The sequence below is a fragment of the Pimephales promelas genome, chromosome 11 (genome assembly GCF_988280905.1).
Source record: "Pimephales promelas chromosome 11, fPimPro1.hap1.1, whole genome shotgun sequence".
NCBI lineage: Eukaryota > Metazoa > Chordata > Actinopteri > Cypriniformes > Leuciscidae > Pimephales > Pimephales promelas.
In genome coordinates, this window is record NC_142779.1 from 32403081 (window position 1) to 32415327 (window position 12247).

At 35.7% G+C, this 12247-nt stretch overlaps 2 protein-coding genes across 5 annotated transcripts in view; one reads left to right on the forward strand and one right to left on the reverse strand.

Moving 5' to 3' along the window:
• The first annotated feature begins 728 nt into the window (after positions 1-728).
• On the forward strand, positions 729-4749 carry dnph1 (2'-deoxynucleoside 5'-phosphate N-hydrolase 1). 2 transcript variants are annotated; one of them, XM_039690581.2, is made up of 4 exons: positions 729-996; positions 1122-1193; positions 2168-2278; positions 4379-4510. In XM_039690581.2, exons 1-4 carry the CDS (start codon positions 861-863, stop codon positions 4423-4425), a joined length of 366 nt encoding a protein of 121 aa, XP_039546515.2. In that variant the 5' UTR covers positions 729-860; the 3' UTR covers positions 4426-4510. The 2 variants fall into 2 exon arrangements, with proteins under 2 accessions (XP_039546515.2, XP_039546513.2); XM_039690579.2 differs by having other exon boundaries at positions 731-996; positions 4411-4749.
• Positions 4750-5350: 601 nt separating this feature from the next.
• The window catches only part of dlk2 (delta like non-canonical Notch ligand 2), a 28301-nt gene continuing 21404 nt past the window's right edge, over positions 5351-12247 (reverse strand). For all 3 annotated transcript variants that reach the window (XM_039690569.2, XM_039690572.2, XM_039690568.2), the window contains exon 6: positions 5351-8765. In XM_039690569.2, the coding sequence (XP_039546503.2) occupies positions 8039-8765 (727 nt within the window). In that variant the 3' untranslated portion in view covers positions 5351-8038. The remainder of the gene's footprint in view (positions 8766-12247) is intronic.

The following is a 12247-nucleotide window of genomic DNA, read 5'->3' on the forward strand; positions in this document are numbered from 1 at the left end:
ATACCAGATTTTTGTTGTTTTTTTATTTTATTTTGATGCTTCATAATTTGTTTACATTATTAATCCGTGTTTATTCTACCTTGTTCGTAACTGTATCTATTCTGAAATAAAAATTAATATGTAAATGGTAAAAGTAATATAAATATTCTAAATATTTTGAGTAAAACCCTGTCAGAATTATTGTCTGTATGTATGTAGCTTTTAATTATCATTATTATTTATAATATTATTGTTCTTTTTATATATTATTGTTAGTTCAGTGCTGTTTAACATACTTGCATCTCAAGAGTAAATCAATAAAAAAAACGATTAAATGCAACTAATTCAAAAACTTATTTTGACTTATTAGTCGTTTATTTTAAACATGTACAAATAGATATAGGATTTAAGGCAAATATATGTATGTGAGGCCTATATTACAGCAGATTTGGAATATTACAAACTAACGAGTTATAAATCTAAAGATTAAGAATTTGTTTGTGTATTATTTATTTAAATTTTGGACGTTTTCTTTATAAATTGTTATAATCAATAATTATTACAAGTATTATAATATGTATCTTGGTGTACATGATTATTATTTTTTAATAAATAAACAAGTAAATATATACGTCAATGAGGAGGACGAATAATGGAAAAATAAATGAAAACATTTTGGTAATGGTAAATAAATCGGCGTGTGTGAGTATGACCACCGGGTGGCGCGCGCCTCTCCGTGACGTGTGAGTTTGAGCGGGAAACGAAAGACCTGCAGTTTGTTTGTGTGACTGTGAACTTGAACTTCCTGTCAACGCTGTAAAGCTGTTATCGCGAACATTACACTCGTATTATTGTCAAGGGACGAAGACTTTTTGCAAAGTATGAACATATACTTTTGTGGAAGTATCCGAGGAGGGAGACAGGACGTAAATATTTACCAGAGAATAGTGAAGAAGTTACAGCAGTATGGCAAGGTGTTAACAGAGCATGTCAGCTATGACAGTCTGTCTGAAAAGGGTGATTCACTGTTACTCTCTTTCTCTCATAGTCGCGCTATTTAACGCTTTCATATCGTTTGGTTAATCCTATGTGTGGAAGCTAGTCATAGATGTAATGTTAGTTAACATGTGTCCGTGATGCAGGTGAAGATGCCGTTTTGGATGGAGATAAAGCGATTCATGATCGAGATATGGAGTGGCTGATGATGTCTGATGGTGAGGTCAGATCATAATGACATGCTCATCATTTTCACTTTCCTCATTGTTTTCAAAAAGTGTTGTTCATACATACACAAATAATAACAATGTAAGTTAGTCAACAGTGGCCCGAAAACAAATCTAGCCAAGTGGCGTTTATTTTCACAATACAAAAATTCAAATGATTTATGAAAGAAATGTGATTCTCTACACAACACATGTTGTTACTCTGCTGGGTGATCTTAGAAAATCAATCTGCATCATCCACTAAACATCACTAAAACACCAAATTAAAGTTGGGATATTTTGTTATCTGATGCAGCAGTAGTTATGTATTTTTTTAATTGTGATTGACAGATGAAATAATATTCAGATTTTGTTGTTGTTGTTGGTTTGGGGTGGGGACAGTTTATTGAATGTTTAGACAAAATATTTACATCACAAAAGCTTGCATATGTGGCTCATGTAGTATAAATATGGAGATCATAATCTAGGAAATAACACCTTAGTTTTATTTAGAGGCAAAAATATGCAATTTGGTGCAGTTGCAGACAGTTCTATGGCCAAATCTTATCAGTCCAGCAGATACTTACACAAGAGGCTTATAAATATCAGTCATCACTCCATATATCCCTTCAGTAGGTCTTAATAAGATAAAATTTAAATGCTTAGTTTTATGATTAAAGCTCTGTAGTTTTAAAACATGTAATACAATGCACAAGTTCAACACAATGATGATTGACAAATGAACAGATAAACCTTCCTCAAAAGCCTGATGGATCATATTCGATACTCGCATTTTAACATGACTTTAAAAAAAAAAAAAAAAATGATGTATGGGTAATCAAGTAAAACCTACAATTATTGTCATAACATTGTCAAATGTGCTAAACTCTTCTGAGAACTGTCATGTGTTAATTCTGCGATGCTGTATCGGACCTGTCTCAGTTATTCAGGACTCATTACAGTGCCGTTTTCTCTCTCTGTACCAGTGATAGTAGCTGAGGTGACACAGCCGTCGTTAGGAGTGGGTTATGAACTCGGCCGAGCTGTGGAAATGAACAAGAGGGTTCTCTGTCTCTTCAGACCTTCATCTGGAAAAGGTATTTACACATTCTCCCAGCTTTCCTCAAGAAATAGATTACACGGTTATTACAAATGCGCTGCCTGGCCAAAATAAAAAAAAAAAAGTTTGGATTTGAATAGGCCAATGCTGATATGAAGAGTCTATAGCCGTATTCACACGGGATTAGTATTATCTGGGGTCCTTCGTGTGGCGCATTCGCACGGGATAAGCAAAGCCTGTGATTTTACTCGAATTTACTGACTTATCTCCCGGACGTGATGTCAATAGGCTATTGCTTGGAAATGTCTTGACGTTATTATAGGTCTAGCTGTATATATCATAAACAGAATAATGTTGTTTATCGTCGCTCTTCTGATGATTTTCAGCTTTCTCTTTCTGCAAATTGTATAGTTTTATGATGTATAGCGACTTAGCACCCAAAATCAAAACACTCCATTCATCGCGAAAGATGGATAAAAAGGTGCACCGAAACAAAAACCTAGAAAAATGTATTTACAACCCCGCCAAATCACAGACATGGCTGATTCGCTCGGGATTAAGATCAACCTCTGCAATTATTACAAATGATTAGAGGTCACCAGGTAATACTAATCCTGTGCGAATCATTATTGCAGTGATTATTATAATTCTAGCATCTTATATGTTTGGCAACAGTTCCTCTAACCTTAATTGGTAGAGTGTGTAGTTTTTCATTTCTTAAACAAGATGAAGGTACAAACGATCTTACAGATTATTTATGAAAATAGCTTGGCAAGCTAGCTAGGCTAACGTTAGCTAACGAGGAAACTATAAAAAGATCTGTCCATTTGGCAACAATAAATAAACGAATGACATCAAATAAACGAATTCGTGTTTTTCCTTTGTGTCCATTATTTATCTCATTTTCACATTGCAAAAGGCACAGGGTAAGGTACAGCTAGAAAATATACATAATATCGACCAATTAGTGTTTTTAGGTTAATATAACAGCAGGAGATTTTTATGTCACGTAACGTTACATTTAGCTCAGGATCAAGCCATTTAATGACCTGTTTCATGTTAATTGAATAGAAAAAATAGCTAGAGAGGAGATTTTGCTGAGCACTACATTACATATTTATTATATATTTTACTTATGTCATTAAATAGGCTAATTGTTATTATAACAAAAACTGCATTATATTTAATTTATTTTAAACCTTTAATAATATCAGCAGATTGGGCCCTCTTAAGTTTACAGCATTAGGTTAGATTATTTTTTTTAAATAAAATTTAAAATATCTAAATATTCCTATCCTAATGTATCCAAATTAGTAAATATTGAATCAAAATGGGAATCAAATCACAAAAATGGAATTGAAATCTTGAAATCTTTTGTTAAACAATAATAAAATTGTATCCTACCAGTCATTGTACAATGTAAACATTGTAACATGTTGTCACTAAACTTCATAAAATTCTATTTAGTTACCAAATGTTTTGACAATCCCCCCCCCCCCCCCCCCCCCCAAAAAAAACAAAAAAAAATCACAAGACAGGGGCAGTCGACCCAGGTATTTTATGTAGGTCACAATGTTTTCTCTTCCAAATTGAAATTTTACTGCCGCCATTGAAACAATTTATAACGGAACATGTTTTCCCACTCGACGTTATAAAAGTTGTAACATTAGTGACAGTCGTAAATCGCGGGCTGTTTATTTCTGTGGACGCAAGTTGCAACTAAAACAATAGGAGGCAATGGCGCAACGCTACCCAGCAACAGCTCAGTAATGGCGCCCGCTTACTTCCGGTAGTTTCGCCGGATTCGTCTATTCCAGGATGACAATATCAAGATTCATCGGGTTTAAACTGTGAAAAAATAGTTGAGATGAGAATGAAGAATCATTTTCACACATGAATTGGCTCCTACATTCACTGAAAGTGTTTAGGAAAGTGTTTGGACTGCATTGACAATACAAGATCTTGAGCGAACATTGATGCACCTTTTGATAGAAATAACATCACCACCTTGATTTCCATCAATGTTAAATCCAACATTTGCGTATGTAAATCCAAATGTAATGTACATTGCCTTTGTAATTTAATTTTTTGTGTGTTATTTCTTTTTAATTTCTGTTGATTTTTTTGGTTTTGACAGATTTCACTTCCCTCTTTTCTCTCACCCTCCAGTGCTGTCTGCCATGATCAGAGGAGCTTCGACAAACTCGCTCTTCCATGTTCAGGACTACACAGAGGATGAAGTCGAGAGCTTTTTGGAGAAATATTTTGATAGTATCAACAAGAACTGATGATGAGCATATTTCAAGCAACGAATCATAACAGATAAGCACAACTCCATCTTGCTCCTCTGCTTTCAGAAAGCCAGTAGGACAGTTTTCCCTTGGTGACCATAAGTATTTACTATAAGTAAATACATCACTTTGTGAAATGTAAATTACACTGTTCTTACGTACATGTGAATAAATCTGTCCCATCAAAACACTGGTGTTACAGAGTATTAGAAATAAATGTTTTGTAGTCATTTCTAGTATATGACACAAACATTATATAACTGAGATAACCAGACAGATTAATACTTTTGGTCATATTGTGTAGTGCATTTATCAGTTTTTGAAATATCCACCAGGGGTCACTTGTTGTCTTTTTTTAAGACATTAGCAAAGATTAATAAATGAAGAGTTCAGATGCAAAAGCCTCTAAGTGCCATTCGAAATTTTCTTCTAAAATGATCATTTTTATCAAGCTTGTATATTTAAGTTCAGTGATTTCACTTAAATGGCAATGAAGATTACCTATTAATTGTTATTTAAGTGAAATTACTGAACTTAAATATACAAGTTTGACAAAAATCATCATTAAAGAAGAAAATTTCAAATGGCACTTAGAGGCTTTTGCATCTGAACTCTTCAAATTAATAACCAAGATTAATAAGTTAATAACCAGGCTTGCGACATAACTCATTAATTACCTGATATATATATATATATATATATTATAAATCTAAAAATATCTACATATATTTATTTAATTATACATGTATAAGTATTAACTATAATGACTATTATTGAAAGCATTTTTAGCTTAGATATGGATAAGAAAATTGCATAGATAAGATAATTGATAATAATTTATTCATGACACCTGGTATTTAAAGACAGTTTTATAGAGTGATTTTGACATGGAGTTCAACTATTACACTGTTAAAAACTTTAATACACACAGTTTTGTATAAAAATGCACATTACAATAAAAAAACAAATATACATTTCACCAATAAATTACATAAATAAATTATATTTGCACTTAAGAATACTGTTGTTTATATATCATTTTATATCACAAAGATCATTCCCATAAAACTGATATTACTATCTAAACCGCTTAAAATAGCATCACAATAGTGTTAAAGGGAACTTACACTTTCATTTAAAAAAGTATGTTCATAAAACAAACATATTCTCAAAAATGTAAAATGTAGCATATGCTCACTCTTACGATTTGAACACTTGGCAAAAATGTGTACACACACATCTGAAATTAAAAGAGCTTCTCCAGTAATGTGGATAGATATTACACACACAGCACTAATTTAACACACAATGGATGTTGTGATATATTTGGGAGGTTTAGTGCTTCCCTTTATTTTACATGCAGCTCATTAGTGCTACCGTATACTCCTTGAGTACAGACCTCATATTAATAAATAGTACCCAGGATGCGTGTACCTTAAAGTCAACATGAAACAGCATTTGCATCCACCTTACCTTCATAATGTGACACAGTATATTACAAGAGAAAAGGAAATGGTGAGATTCAATTTGATCAGTTTGTCTGAATACAGTTTGTTTGTATAAATGGAGTAGTTCACTTTTCAAAAAACTTTTGCTGCTAATTTACTCACCCCCATGTCATCCAAGATGTCCATGTCTTTCTTTCTTCAGTCGAAAAGAAATTAAGGTTTTTGATGAAAACATTCCAGGATTTTCTCCATATAATGGACTTCAATGGGAACCAAATGGTTCAAGGTCCAAATGAGAGTTTAAGTGCAAACTGTTCAAAGGGCTTTAAACGATTCCAGACGATGAATAAGGGTCGTATCAAACGAAACAATCGCTTGATAAAATTAAAAAAAAAATAACAAAGTTTAAGTTTTATAAGCTCAAATGGTCGCCTTGCTCTGTTCTGTGATGCGTGTTCGTGCTCCTCCTGTTTGAACTCGTTCATTAAAATGAACAAATCTTTTTTTCTTGTCATTTGGTTCATTCAACGAAAGAAATGAACGAGTTGACTCGGGAAAAGATTCGTTCATTTTGATGAACGAGTACGAATAGAGAGTCACACAGAACAGAGCAAGTCGAGCATTTGAGCTTATAAAACTTAAACTTTATTTTTTTAAATGAGCGATTGTTTCGCTTGATAAGACCCTTATTCGTCGTCTGGAATCGTTTAAAGCCCTTTGAACAGTTTGCACTGAAAGTGTCTTTTAGACCTTGAACCGTTTGGTTCCCATTGAAGTCCATTTTATGGAGAAAATCCTGGAATGTTTCAAAAACCTTAATTTCTTTTCAACTGAAGAAAGAAAGACATGGACATCTTGGGTGACATGGGGGTGAGTAAATTATCAGCAAAAGTTTTTTTTTTTAAATGAACTACTTTAAAATGGTCTCTGAAAATTACGAAACAAGATTTTATTTCCTCTAAAATAATTATCTATTTATTTATTAAACTTTTTGCTAGCACTTTACAATAAGGTTCCATTACTTAACATTAGTTAATGCAGTAACTAACATAAACAATGAGCAATACATTTGTTACAATTTATTCATATTTTCTAACGTTAGTTGATAAAAATACAACTTTTCATTGTTAGTTCATAATATTAATAGATACAACTTTTGATTTTAATAATGTATTAGTAATTGTTGTAATGAATATTAAGATTAATGATTTTTAAAAAAATATATAATAATAAATTATTTGTTTTTAAAAGAAGAAGAATTTTCATGTTAACTAACCTTATTGTAACCTTATTAATTCTGTCTCTGGTTGGAAAGGTTTGTACCGCAAGCAATTTTGTTGCTTTTATTGAGGGAAAAAATTAAGACCAAAAAAATACAACACATTTTTTTGGGAGAGGAAATATAGACTAAGACACCTCTCGGGTCCATCAAAAATAGTGCCTGGTGAGATCAGCCTGAACGTTTTTTTTTGTTTGTTTTTTTTTCAGAGACAGGGGGAGATATTACATTTATGGATAATTACATTACATGTGTTACAGTACATTTGTTATTACATATATATAACATTTCTACGGAGCCATGGTGAAGAAAAAATATATGAGATTGGAGGAAAAAATATGCTCACGCGAATGTCCCCTGAGAAACTTTGCATTCGCTCTCATTAACAAAAACATTTTTTTGCGAGCGAACGCAAAGTTTCTCGGGGGAACGCCAAATTTCTCATATTTTTAATCTCATATTTTTTGGCCACCACCACCATGTCCCATTAGGGCCTCCGTACATTATCTTGGGAATAATGTTCCACAACCAGGTAAGAGCATTACTGATTTCATGTTGACTCTAACTGTGCTAATGTTCCCTCATCAGTCCATGCCCTCACGTGTGGCATTGATAATTAAAATCCAACTACTAATTGGTTCTTTATATGTGTGTAATGGCTCTGTATAATAACCACCTGCATTCAGCCAACTCTCAGATTCACCAGTGCCAGTATCTCGTGAGTGGTCAGAAGTGGTCGTTTACTTCAACAGAGCAGCTGCACCGATCGATCCGTGTGTCTAAATGATGTCGGTGTTCAGCCTCTTCTTCTCGAGCTCGGCCGGAGGCTGGAGGAAGCTGATCTTGCACTCCTGCTGCACAGAGTGAGTTCGACAGCGCTGGTGAGTGGGAGCCGGTCGACACTGGCAGCGAGCCGATCGGTCCTGGCACTGTCCACGCAGCACCAGACCAGCTGTTACTGCCACCACGGCTAAAGTCATGCCCCCCAACACCAGCAGGAGGACGAGCTGCGACTCCGACAGCCCATCCGCCCCGCGCTGGGTCACCACGGAGATTTTAAACAAGCCTTTCTCGTTCCCGTTAGGAGTCGTCCAATGGGAGTGATTCCCCAGAACGGATTTGCTCTCTTCGCTCTTAAATGGAGACAACGTTTGAGATCCCGACTCCCAGACGGGAATCTCGCACGTTCTTCCGGTGTGACCTGGAGGGCAGAGGCACTGGAAGGCCGAGACCCGGTCGATGCAGCGTCCTCCGTTGAGGCAGGGCTGGCCGGCGCAGTCGTCCAGGTTGATGGTGCAGAAGCGCCCGGTGAAACCCACAGGGCACAGGCAGGAGAAACGGTTCACGCCGTCCACACAGGTGGCACCGTTGGCACAGGGGCGCATCAGGCAGTCGTCCATGTTGGTCTCGCAGCGCGGCCCGCTGAAGCCGGCCAGGCACCGACACGACAGCTCTGGAGCGAAACCTCCCAGATCCTCGCAGAGACCGCCATTCTTGCAGGGGGACCTGAGGGATGAACGTATGTCACTTATGCTTGTTTTTTTGTGCTACTGTCACAATGTTTTAAAGGTGGAGGTTGGCGATTTCTGCAATCATATTGTCACCAATTGTTTTCTGAGCACTGATTTTTATAAATATTTTTCATTAAAAATAGGGCTGTCAAACGATTAATCGCGATTAATCGCATCCAAAATAAAAGTTTGTTTTTACATAATATATGTTGGTGCACTGTGTATAATTATTTTATATATATAAAAATACACACATGCATGTATATTTAAGAAAAAAATATAATTTATATATAAAATATTTATATTTATATGTAATATAAATCTATATACAGTATATACATGAAAATATTTCTTAAATATATACAAGCATGTGTGTGTGTTTATATATATATAAAATAATTCAACACAGTGCACCCACATATAATATGCAAACACAAACTTTTATTTTGGATGCGATTAATCGCAATTAATCATTTGACATCCCTAATATACATCTTTATACAGTATATACATGAAAATATTTCTTAAATATATACAAGCATGTGTGTGTATTTATATATATATAAAATAGTTATACACAGTGCACCCACATATAATATGTAAACACAGACTTTTATTTTGGATGCGATTAATCGCGATTAATCATTTGACAGCCCTAATTAAAAATATAAAAAAAACGTAAGAGCGTCATGGACATTTGTAAGCTGAATGTGTCTGGCTTCTGATGTCATACACTTCCAGTTATTATCAGCTGTACAAAACAGCACTATATGCTGCTTGATTTTAACTGCTATTTCTCACCATAATATTTTAATGAGTTATCGTATAAAAACACTGGTTTGTGGTGCAAATAGTCTTACTGTTTACTGCACTTTGTTATTATTTATTTATTTCCCTTTAGCAACTAATAATTTGGAAATCACAGAAAATAGCTTATTTGGGGTGGTGATGCATGGCGCAGTGGATAAGACACATGCCTTTGGTGTGAGACACCCGGGTTCGAATCCACTGTGAGACGCCAATGTGTCCCTGAGCAAGACACTTAACCCCTAGTTGCTCCAGAGGCGTGTGACCTCTGACATATATAGCAAGTGTAAGTCGCTTTGGATAAAAGCGTCAGCTAAATGAGTAAATGTAAATGTAATGTAAAATGTACTTCCACATTGTAAAATACGGTGGATATAACACCTCTACTAGAACATACTGTAACAACAACCAGTGAAGTGCACTTCCTGAGAGAATGACATTAATGAGCCGGTTCTTATTAGTGAATTAACTTGTATTTCGGTTCGCTTGATTTGTTTGGTCTGGGAAAAAAAAAAAAACATTTAGTCCTCCTGGTCCGCTTTAGCGCTCACATTCACATTGGCAACACTGAACCTAAAGGGCGGCATAGGGAGATGTTCACAACCTAAATGGTCGGCTTTTAATTACGTGTATTGTGAGGGAGCATCCAAACAGTGCTGTGTTATAAATGCGCTCTTTGTGTGTGTAGCTACATATGATGGTATTTTGACCAGCTGCGATCTCGTGAAGAGCTTATAAAATGTGTAAAAGTGTTAAAACAGCGTTATCCCTCCGTCACACACAAACGAAGATCTGCAGTGAGGAGATGCGGTTCTGACGCCTGTGCTGAACTCTGATGAGCACATCACGACTAGGGTTGGGTATCGTTTGAATTTGAACGATTCTGATTCCGATTCCTTGTTTCGATTCCGGTTTCTAACGATTCTCGATTCCGATTCTTTTAAGAGGCAGGGTCAAAAAAGTTTAGCTAACCTTGCTAACCAATGGCCTTTCTGAAGGAAATAATCCTTTCTGAAGGAAATACTCCTTCTGTAAAAATACTCCTTTTGTTGATTTCGTTATTTTTAGAAAAGTGAAGCCACACTTTGGATCGCCGACGTAAGGTATCATGTTCGACTCGCGTGGTTATGCCAACACTTCCGGTAGACGCTTCTTCTTTGGTGTTGTTCAGCGGTTTCTTCTTCCGCTTGGCGGACTGTGAATATCGAAACTAGGAATCGAAATTTTAACTTTTGAACGATTCCGGGAAAAACGAAAAGTTATTCTCGGTTCCAATCGATACTCGATTCTCGATACCCAACCCTAATCACGACTATGATGAGGAAAAAGAGTCGCATCTTGTGACATCATGTCCCATTTTTGGTTCGTTTACATGTCTTCGGTCCATGTTGCGTTTATATTTAAAGGGTTAGTTCACCCAAAAATTTAAATTCTGTCAGTATTTACTCGCCCTCATGTTGTTCCAAACCTCTATGTGTTTATTTGTTCTGCTGAACACAAAGGAAGATATTTGGAAGAATGTTTTAATCACACAGATCTCATTCCCCATTGACTACCATAGTATGTATTTTTTCCTACTATGGTAGTCAATGGGGAATGAGATCTGTTTGATTAAAACATTCTTCCAAATATCTTCCTTTGTGTTCATTTTTGGGTGAACTAACCCTTTAATTCAAAACGCTCTAGGGTTCGCTTGAAAGCGGCCCGAGACCAAGACCCATTATAGTTTGGTGGCACGAGGCAGCGTTCACACTTATTCAAATGAACCAATCTAACAGAGCAATCGCACCAGTGTTCGTTTTAATCAAACAAAACATGTCAAGTGTGAACACACCCTAAAAAACATTCAGCATAACCAGTGTAGTCCGATTCCTGAGCGTATAATGTCGCTCACACAGTCGAGCATAGTCATGGGCTCGATTCCCAGGCAATGCATGATTTGACCAACTGGGCACTTTTTTTAATTCAATCAAGTTACTTGTGCCAAATAATGAAAATATAAATGATGTGTCGGTTCTTTTTAAGTGAATCAAAAGCACTTATGAATCAGCAGCAGTGCTCAAAAGGAATCGCTTGCTGATCTGCAAATATGTTGCCACTGCGTAAGAGTCACAGGATTTATACTTTTGAGGGAATCGGTCAATGCATGCGTTTATCGTTATCTCTGCATAATAAACTTTAACAAGGTGTCATCAAAAACATTGCACACGTCCCCAGAACATCACAATTAAACATTTCTTTTTAAATACATTTATAAAACATGCATATGCACAGATTTTATTATCGCCAACGTTCATATTTATAAAAATGGCCTTTTACGTGGGAAAATGCTCAGCGTCTGAGCAGACGTACACACTCTCCTTGTGGCAGTCAGAGTTTGAACTGCAAGTATTTGGAAATCTAAGCAATTTTTGCCACTTAAGTGGAACATTTAGGCGTTGACTGATGCTATTTAATGTCAATTACATTATTTAGTCAGCGTTTACCAGTCGGAGATCTGAAAACACAATTTCAAGATGATTTGTGATTTATAACTTTCACATCCGTCAGAGAGGTTTATGCACGTTTTTTTCCTCAGAATTTTCTGTAGCCGTTTTTGAAATGATCGTAAGATCAAACGTAGGACGGTTTCTATGCAACATTTTATAAATGAGGCCCTTAGTGTCTCTA

Bases quoted from the DNA above. Each gene is read 5' to 3' on its own strand.
- dnph1 (XM_039690579.2), top strand. From the start codon at position 861: ATGAACATATACTTTTGTGGAAGTATCCGAGGAGGGAGACAGGACGTA. The intron at 1,194-2,167 runs GTGAGGTCAGAT...TCTCTGTACCAG, and splicing joins GTGGCTGATGATGTCTGATG to TGATAGTAGCTGAGGTGACA. The intron at 2,279-4,410 runs GTATTTACACAT...CTCACCCTCCAG, and splicing joins CAGACCTTCATCTGGAAAAG to TGCTGTCTGCCATGATCAGA.